Source organism: Nematostella vectensis, chromosome 11 (assembly GCF_932526225.1).
Source record: "Nematostella vectensis chromosome 11, jaNemVect1.1, whole genome shotgun sequence".
NCBI lineage: Eukaryota > Metazoa > Cnidaria > Anthozoa > Actiniaria > Edwardsiidae > Nematostella > Nematostella vectensis.
In genome coordinates this window covers 15,853,175-15,863,045 of record NC_064044.1, presented here as the reverse complement: position 1 = coordinate 15,863,045, position 9,871 = coordinate 15,853,175, and the positions used below count along the sequence as shown (strand labels likewise).

At 38.4% G+C, this 9,871-nt stretch overlaps 1 protein-coding gene across 1 annotated transcript; it reads left to right on the top strand.

Moving 5' to 3' along the window:
* Nucleotides 1-498: 498 nt before the first annotated feature.
* Nucleotides 499-6,340, top strand: LOC5504655 (exostosin-3). The gene is made up of 5 exons (XM_001625489.3): nt 499-3,010; nt 4,387-4,514; nt 5,015-5,159; nt 5,419-5,547; nt 5,975-6,340. The coding sequence occupies exons 1-5, from the start codon at nt 977-979 to the stop codon at nt 6,182-6,184; spliced, it is 2,646 nt and encodes an 881-aa protein (XP_001625539.2). The 5' UTR covers nt 499-976; the 3' UTR covers nt 6,185-6,340.
* Nucleotides 6,341-9,871: the final 3,531 nt, after the last annotated feature.

The following is a 9,871-nucleotide window of genomic DNA, read 5'->3' as shown; positions in this document are numbered from 1 at the left end:
CGCATCGTGCCCCCGATACTTCGAGGCCTGTCACCACTCTGTAACAGGGCTCAATTGTGATAGGTCTTGAGTTATTGTTATTTGAAGAACTCTAACTGTCACAGGACCCCCTATATACAATACTCATTTACACCCTGGAATGAGGGCTAATCAGCATTGCTCCTGGCTATAGTTATTACTGTTATGACCGGGGACTAAACAATTGCGCAATATTTGCAATCATGGTTATTTTTCCGAACACTATTTCAGAATTGAGCATTTATTTGTCTATCTCGTACATAAGCCATTTTACCAGTACAATCCGGACGTGACTCTATTTTCAGCGAATCTAAGCCTTTTTGGATTTGGAACAGCAAATGAAATGAACGGCGTTAGAAGTAAAAGAAAAGGAATTTGTCATGCTTTTTGCTTTTCGCCGTAATCGAAACGCAAAAACGAGCGCACACTTGTTTTGGGCTTCCTGTGTGTTTGGACGCGTCGGCCTGGTATGAGCGGATGTGCATCATACATAAATACAATACCGAAGTATGACATTTGCTCTCCCCCGCTCCATATGTGAGGCAATTTACGTGAATTAATAGCGGAAAAAAACACCAAAAACTGTACTCCAATGATAACTGGAACGTCTAAAAAGCATCCAAGACTGGAGTGAAGGCTTGCGCGATGAATCAAGAGTGAATTTCGCTGTCTGTCGACGAGTTATAATGGCGTGAGATATTGCGGAATTTCAAAGTTTTCTCTTCCCATCTGTCGACCCCATCGCTAAAGTCAGTTCATTTCGCATTCCCTGTGCAAGATCTTACTGATTGCTGGCAGTTACGCTGTCTGCATAATAACTGAACAAGCAGCGTCAGATCTAGCCATTGCGATTAGCAAGAAGCCGGGTATATTTTATTATGGCATATTTAAAGTTGTGTTCCGTTTGTTTGTTTGTTTGGAGCTTTGGTTGACACATTTTTGTGAATTTGTCGAAACAATGCGTTTTGCTGCATTCAGAGTCAAGGACCGTTTATTCGGAAGGGTAATCCTGTTAATTTTAATCTCTGGAATAATTGCGCCACTTGTGATTTTGAATTATTTAAGCAAACAAACTGAAAATGACAACTTTGCAGTTCGTTCATTTCAAACCAGAACTAAACTCGACAAGACATTTGGCAAAGATGAGTTCCTTATGGAAAGAGTGGAGGAATTACGTGGTCAAATCAGTGAATTGGAAAAGATAAAACTCTCCCTTTCCAATGAACTCCGTGATCTAGAAGCAAAGCGACACAGAATACAAAGAGAAGTACAGATATATGGTTCAAAAATTGAGAGAAGCAAAACTGAGACTAGTAGATTACAAGTGAAGGCTAATAGGGCAAAGAGAGACTTGGAAATACTTCAAATGGAGCGTAAAAGGCTAAATAAGTGCCCTCAATTACCACATTTGAGGCTACCCAAACCACCACCACTGTCAGTAAGAACTTTACCTATAATGGTGTCAAGTGCAGATGACTCGGCAAGTTGTAACATCGATGACTGCTTTGATTTTTCCAAGTGTTCCTACGGGGCAGGATTTTCTATCTATGTATATAACCCTGAAAAGTATACAATTGGTGAAAGAACAGACCTTGTGTTTGAAATTTATGGAATCCTACAAAAAACTGCTTATTATACTGAGAGAGAAGAGGATGCATGTAGTTTTATTGTTCTAATTGGCTCATTGGGTTCATCATCAAGTCATTTTATTAGAGAACAATTGCAGTCTTTGCCTCACTGGGGAAAGAATGGTAGTAACCATATTCTGTTAAAGTTATCAGATCGATATACTCAGTCGCTATTATTGCTGGAAGCCAACATGGGGTTGTCTATACTTGCGACGTCGACATATCTCCCAGATGTCCAGTATCGCATTGGATTTGATGTCATTGTACCCCCTTTACTAGGGCCCACATCCGGGGAGGTCTGGGCACAAGCTGGTCAGCAGTTACCAACTTTACGTAAATATTTCTTAACTTTTGAGGGTTCTTTTCATTTAAGCAATGAGGGTGCAGAGGAAGTCTCAAAAGATGATTTGGTATTTCTCAGTAAAGAGTCCAGTGATCTCTTTATTGCGGTTGAATGTGTGACTTATGATAAAATCAGTAACAGCGCTGGTTGGAACTTGTGTGGTAGCCACAAGAATAGGACAGTCAGACTGAAGAAGTCAACATTCTCCCTTGTTCCTGTTGGAAATTCAGGTTTTGTGACACATGTGCGTCTCATTGAGGCGCTGCAGACCGGTGCAATTCCTGTCATACTAGGCACCACTAATATGCTACCACTTGCGGAATTCATAGACTGGAGATCTGTTTCCATAACGCTAACACCTGCTCGCATAATGGAACTGAATACCATTCTTAGAACTGTGTCATCTGAAGATATACACAACTTGCGTCAACAAGGGCGGTTTATTTGGGAAACATACCTGTCTACTACCGAAGCAGTAGTCAATGCTTTTCTTGCTGTACAGCGAACTCGCCTTGCACTTCCGGCTAAGCCAATTCCTTTGACACAATCACCTACTGTCTTTGCAGCCGATGCTAAACCGATCATGAACCTCCCTGATTCAGATGCTGTTACTGAAGTGCCATTGCCATCTCCTTCGTTCACAAGAAACCTCACAACCACTGTGACCTTTCAGAAGTCTGTATGGAACCAGCCTCCAGGTGCTGTGTTTTCTCTCCCAAGTACACCATTTGACCCCTTGCTGCCATCCTCAGCACCATTCCGTAATTCCACCACAGACTTTGAGGTGATCAATAAAGGCCTGGGTGGGACTGGAGAAGAGTTTAGTAAAGCACAAGGTGGGAACTACCCCAAGGAACAATTCACTGTTGTTATGTTGACTTATGAACGAGAGTTGGTTCTAATGGAGGCAATTCAAAGGCTTGTAGGGCTTTCATATCTAAACAAGGTGGTGATTGTGTGGAATAGTCCATTGGCACCGTCTTTGAGTCTACATTGGCCTGATATTGGGGTCCCAGTTCATGTAAGTAGATACAGTAGGGTGATTCTTCCTTTACTAATTGATTAAAATAGAAATCCTTTTCCTGTTGAATATAATTTATGTCACTTAATACCTATTAGTGTAATTATTATAATGTGATATAATGGCAGTTGATTATTGAGTGTGGGAGATACGCAAGCTGTGAAGTTGCGAGTTGCAAGCTGCGAAATGTCTTTCATTTAAATGAGTATGCATAGTATGCATTACTTACTTATTCTTTCAATTATTGATGTCAAAAATAATACTTGAAATGAAAAAAAAAAGTATTTAACATGTTTGACATAAAGTTGATCTCGATATAACCGCAAAATTATTAATTAAAGTTGGCTATCAAGACGTAAATAACATTAATAAATTCAACTAATTCAATCAAAATCAGGGTTTATGCTACAGAGTCCTGGCGGATATATTAAAAGGCCAAATTAAAAAAGGGCACTGCTGGCGCATAAAATTGGAACCAAACAAGCAAAAACTTTATTCAAAATTGAAAACTGACTTACTGCAATAATGTGTTCTGCAGGAATTATTCTATGTGACATCGACAGAAATTAGGCTGGGTTTTTGTGCACAGTGAAAATGGCTGATTGCAGTTTTGAACTGCACTGGATTTGAATTTGATTTCCAAGCCTTAAAGTAGTACTCAAAAAAATTATATGTTTGATTGCCGAACCTGTTGATAATGAATTTCTTACTCATTTCTGAAAAATTAACATTACAGCTTGCAAAGTACCTATAGTCCTGTTGATTACTGGTAGTTGGTGATACTGTGATATAATAGCAGTTGATTACCAACGATAAATGGGAATACTGTGATATAATATCAGTTGATTACCAATGATAAATATGGATACTGTGATATAATGGCAGTTCGCTGCCAATGATAAATGGGGATACTGTGATTGATAAATTCTTCAGATCTTTGAGCATTATCAATTGTTATCAAGTGCTCAGGCCTTTTTTTTCTTTGCAGAAGAGAAAAGTTGTAACACTTGCAAAAACAATATGATTGAGCATTCTTTAATACATCACCTTTTCATGAGCTTCTGTGGTAGTCTCACTGGCATAAACTAAGCATAAAGTATGGTACTATGATGTTTCATACTTTGGAGGAGTCCCGGCAGAGCAGAGGCAGATCTAGGGATGGGCTGAGTGCCCCCCCTTTTCAGATATTTGGCTTAAAAATAACAAAAAAAAAATAGGGAAATCCACAGAAGAACAATGAATTTGGCCCTACCTTTCTTGAAATGCTTTCTTTTCTCTTCCCCCTCCCCTGTTAGGAACTTCTGGCTCTGCCCCTGCAGAGTAAGATATCTAGACAATATTTTTATTCTATCAGTATTTTGTAACTCTTTTGCCAGGTGGTCAGAACAACAAAGAACAGCCTGAATAACCGATTCCTCCCGTATGATGTGATTGAGACAGATGCCATTCTGTCCATTGATGATGATGTTGAGCTGAGGCATGATGAGATCCTGCTTGCTTTTAGGTAATAATGCCAGCAGTAGTTCACCTAGGCAGTATGAGTGGTACCAGCCATTTGACCATGCTCCCTTACTAACACATGAATCCATGGCCTCCAATACAAAGATGTAAAAAAGTTAGCCAAATTGTATGTAAGAATCAGTTTTGATTGAGACACAATTCCATGCAGGAGGACCATGCTCTGACATGCACTCAAGTATTTTTTTGCTTTGTTGGTTGGCTAATAATTAGTTAATATCAATCAGAGTGCATTATTACAGTATATTGATCAGATTGTGCATTTCTTGCATTCTTATTGGTTTAATTTGTTTTCTTAACAAAACTGTCAAGTTGGCAGTGCTACCATGTGTGGCTCTATAAAGACTTAGGTTCCAGCTTGTATTCTGGGAGGGAGGTTACATGCCACATGTGACATGATTTGCTGATGTGCTCATGATTTTGTGTGTATTTTTACTTTAGTAAAGGACTATTATATATATTTTTATTGTTTTTGTTGTTGGATAGGGTGTGGCGTGAGAACAGAGACCGTATTGTTGGATTCCCTGGGAGGTATCATGCATGGGATAGTGTGAGAAACAGATGGACATATGTCTCCAATCACTCATGTGAATTATCGCTGATCCTCACTGGGGCTGCATTCATACACAGAGTAAGTTTAGATCTTCTAGATTACTAACAGGAAGTCAAACATTACACTGCTTATCTAGCCAGTCACACAGGATGACAAAGAGCAATCAAGAACATTTAAATTATTTTGCATCTCACAGTTTGTATATAAACAAATTTAAGTAAGACCTATTCCATTTGCAGCAGGTAGTTTGAAAAACCATTATATTGCTTTCTAAGATTTCATATTGATATTTTATTTATATTTTATTTACCTGTTCTACTAAATTGTTTGTTTGCAGTACTACACATATTTATTCACACACTGGATGCAGCAGTCAATTCGAGAGAAAATTGATGAATTCATGAATTGTGAAGACATCGCCATGAATTTTCTAGTATCCCACATCACAAGAAAACCTCCAATCAAGGTGAGTCGTGTGACATTTCTCCTCCAATCAAGGTGAGTCTGTGACATTTCTTATCCAATCAAGGCGAGTCATGTGACATTTCTCCTCCAATCAAGGTAAGTCATGTGACATTTCTTATCCAATCAAGGTGAGTCATGTGACATTTCTCCTCCAATCAAGGTGAGTCATGTGACATTTCTCCTCCAATCAAGGTGAGTCATGTGACATTTCTCCTCCAATCAAGGTGAGTCATGTGACATTTTTCCTCCAATCAAGTCATGTGACAGCTCTCCTCCAAGTTCAATTTCTTCTCAGTCATCCGCTTTCTATATAAAAATACAGATATTTTCACCTTGAGCATGCCTTATTGATCTACGTTAAACTCCACGCCCAAACTAGATATGCAACTCATCAATTATCCCCTTTAATTGATACGTGATATTTTCAGGTGACGTCACGCTGGACGTTTGTGTGTAGCAGTTGCCCAGTCTCCCTTTGGAGCGACAAGTCACACTTTGAAGAACGACATCAGTGCATCAACTATTTCGAGAAAGTCTATGGCTACATGCCTCTACTTCGGACCCAGTACCGCGCGGATTCAGTGCTTTTCAAAACCAGGATACCCAACACAGAAACAAAATGCTTCAAGTACGTGTAAGGCTGGGGACTAGTTCCCAGTCTAGGGCTCGAAGGCTTGTAAGGGAGTTCGGTTAGCAGAAAAGAAGAATACATTTGTAAAGGCTGGGTTTCATGTGGCATATGAATAATGGTATAATCCAATGTGCTAACATTTCCAAAGCGATTTGTAATTAGTTAAAAAAAAGGGTGAATTAGCGGCAAGATGCTGTAAACAATAGCCGACCTGCGAAAGCATCGCTTTTGCGCAAAATCACAAACAAAAATCACCTAAATCTCGACATCAGCAACATTGAACTTTTCCATAAGGCTTCCATTCCGACGCCTTGGTACTTGCCAATTGACTTTACGATAATAGATCCATTATCATTATCATATATATATTATATATCAGAGTTGTTTTATAATTTAGCCTACATTTCTACAGGATACAGATTTTTTTATTATATATTGCTTTGAATTATATTATCTTTATATATTTTGAAATATGTCTATCAATAAAATTATAAAACAATGTAACTATCCAGTTGTTTCTTTTCAAAGTCCTCAAAATATTTGTTGTTTTTTTGCACGAGGCAATTTTTCTTGCAAAACATTTTTTGATTCTTGCAAGTTGCAGAAAGATAAGCGTGTAACACCCCTTTTTGCCATTTGCAAGGTATTTTTTGTTTTGTTTTCTAATTTTCACAACATTGCGAAAAAATTGCCCTGCGTTTCTCAATGCAACTGTTTTCAAGAAATTAGCCAGTCAGTGTGCTTTGTCTCGTGTTTACTCGAGGAGGCGACCGCTTTAAATTATAATTCCAATGCGGGCGCATTTCAAGTTACGAGAAATATTGCATGCGTGTATCATCTCTCTGCAACCTGCAATTTATTTACTCTTTATCTTTGATTTGCGTGTTGCAGTAAAACATTGCCTTATGTATCATAAAATTAACAAAACTACATATATTTTCACTTCATGGTGAAAATAAGGCTTTGTTTTGCATCTGTTTTTCTGTGTGATTAGGGTAAATCTGTTAATTGAACAACTCCTACTACCCTATGATCCTTTCTTGGCAACGGCATCAAGCAGGGGCCGCAGACCTTTTTTTTGACGGGGGGGGGGGGGGGGGCGGGGTGAGGGCTGAAAAAAGAGTGGCGGGAGTGAAGGGGGGGAGGTCTGGTATCACTTCCTCAACCTCAGGAAATTTGAGTAAATTGAAAAGAGAGCTCATATCTTGTATTTTGGTAAAACACAAAAATTAATATAGATTTAGGCACTGCCTAAAAGCGGAGCCAGCATTGAACACCTTCTGTTTTGACTGATTGAGGTATTTTTGGGGGATCTAGGATCCTGCTCTTTACTGAGATTTATTTATTGTACCAACCAAATGGATCCAGGCCTTATTCAATAATGAATATTATAGGTTGCTGGTGGGTACGCTAATTTAATTATACAGTACATCAAAGTTAACAAACACAATTCCTGGTAAGAATATGGCTGTCAAAGTTGTCAAGAGTCTAATGGTAAATTCTTATGTCCCAACATAGAAGTTTATAAATATATTTTTTTTAATCAAAACAATACTCCGAAAAGCTTTGCCCTTGTGCAGAATAGGTCATGGATGTAACAGCATTCCACAGATTTGAAATAATATATTTAGACTGTTTAGATGCCATACTGTAATTTTTATGTATTGATTTAGTGGCGATTCTCTACTTCATTGGACCGAATATTCAGAAAAATGTCTGGAAATTAAAATCCAAAAATATATCTCCTTTCATGCATATTGGTGCACCCACCATTTACCATATAGTGGCCTTGTTGTTGGTGGCCTACTCCAAAATGAATGCAATGAAGAAAAAACAGATTGATTTTGGAAGCAAATCCTAAAAAAAAACATCTAAGGCATCACTGACAGTGCTAAAATGCTATATTCTAATTTCAAACCAAACCCTTTCATTGATCTATGGGGTAGAGAGGAAGGAAAGAATATCAATTGACTAAAAAATAGTCGACGGGGGAGGAGATATAAAGGGAATTGACTCAACTTGAAAGGTTTGTTGGAAAAAAAATTTAACAGTAATGAAAATAATTTGATTGAGCATTTCTTGACATTTCCCCTTTCCCATTATCTTAACCCTTTCATATCACCACAGGCCTCTAAAGAGGCCATGTCTATGCTATCCAAGCTATGTGAACAGAATTCTATTATTGAAAAAGAACAAGGTTGTTGCTAGTGTTATAAAGTTTAAGTATCTTGCCCTAAAAAACCCTTCCCTTAAAAAAAGTTTCATTGAACATATAGTGCGTTTGGTGTAGAGGGGAAATAGCAAAGAGCATCAATTGCATAAAAATAGTCAACAGGGAGAAGGAAAGGAAAAAATATAACTCTTTTTTAAATGTTTGAAAAGAAAATATAATAATGTGATAATTATATTCAGTACTTTCCTAAAATATCCCCTTTCCCATTATCTTTAGGTTGAGAGAAAACTGTTTTCGTTACAGATTTATTATTTAAAAAGCAAAATTATGTTTTTAGTTTTATATAATATAAGTATCTTGTTCTAAAAAAACCTATTGAGTGTGTACTGCTGAATCACATAGTAATGCCCTAGTCATTTGAGCCCCCTCTCTTATGGTCCTGGGGAAGTCAGGGGTTAATGTAGGGTTTTAGATTACTTTTTAACCAAAATATATCAAGAGGGGTGGTGGTATTGACTGTTTTTGACTCTTAACTTGGAAACAGGCTTTTATTAAAGTCTAATCCCCCACCCTTTCCTGGGACCATGTGTGTGGGGGTATCAAATGACTAGTGAATAAGAACTCCCTACTGTCTTTCAGACATGTCTTTCAAGACATGGTTTTCAATTCTCATGTCTTCCAGTCTTTAGCATTCATCTTGGCCCTCAGGTAGTCCCTGGTTCATAAAAGAGTAACATTTCTTTCAAAACAATCTTTTCATCAAGACATTTATAATCTGAATAATTTCCACAAGTATTTGAAAAAATAATAATAAACACATGAGATGTAAGATGCAGACAATAACAATACATATTGGCAACAGGGGTTGAATTTTGTTTTGTTTTTATCCTCGGTAAGGAAAATTTCTCTCGTAAGTTGCTAGCCCCCCCCCCCCCCCCCCCCCCCGGCCCCTGTCAAGACGGCTCATGAATTGCTAAAAAAAAGGCGTTGTCATCCGTGACGGCAAATCTAACACGGGGGGGGGGGAGGGCTGTGGTTGTGTGGGGGGGGGGAGGCACGATTATAATGTATTATAATGCTGAAACACAGCCACGGCCGTACTGGTCATTTCCTTGCAACTTCTTCCAAATAATTGGGGGAGGGGGGGGGGGACGTGCCCACACCCTGTTACAGCCCTGCCTTTTTTCTAGGTTAGAAGATATTTAACAAATAGATGTCATTTTTGCGTATTCTGTCCTCTAATAGATGCACAGATGACTCCACAGCGTGTCGTGAACAAAAAAAAGGACGCAACGAGACTTAGTCGAGTTGCTATCTCGATTCATTTAGAGGATTTATACGACTACAGAAGCGGGTTAGCTATAACACCATTCTAACTATTAAAATACTAAAAGAAAAAGCAGTTCTTTTTCTGGGTTGACAAAAATGACGATGGGGGGTCATAAAATACACCTTTACCGTAAATGCTCGAATAAGCCCCTCGCCTGGGACATGGAAAATATTTAAAGAGCGCCGCAATCA

Coding starts and splice junctions, on each gene's coding strand:
- LOC5504655 (XM_001625489.3), top strand. CDS start 977: ATGCGTTTTGCTGCATTCAGAGTCAAGGACCGTTTATTCGGAAGGGTA. Junction 5,160..5,418: donor GGGCTGCATTCATACACAGA/GTAAGTTTAGAT, acceptor GTTTGTTTGCAG/TACTACACATATTTATTCAC. Junction 5,548..5,974: donor CAAGAAAACCTCCAATCAAG/GTGAGTCGTGTG, acceptor TGATATTTTCAG/GTGACGTCACGCTGGACGTT.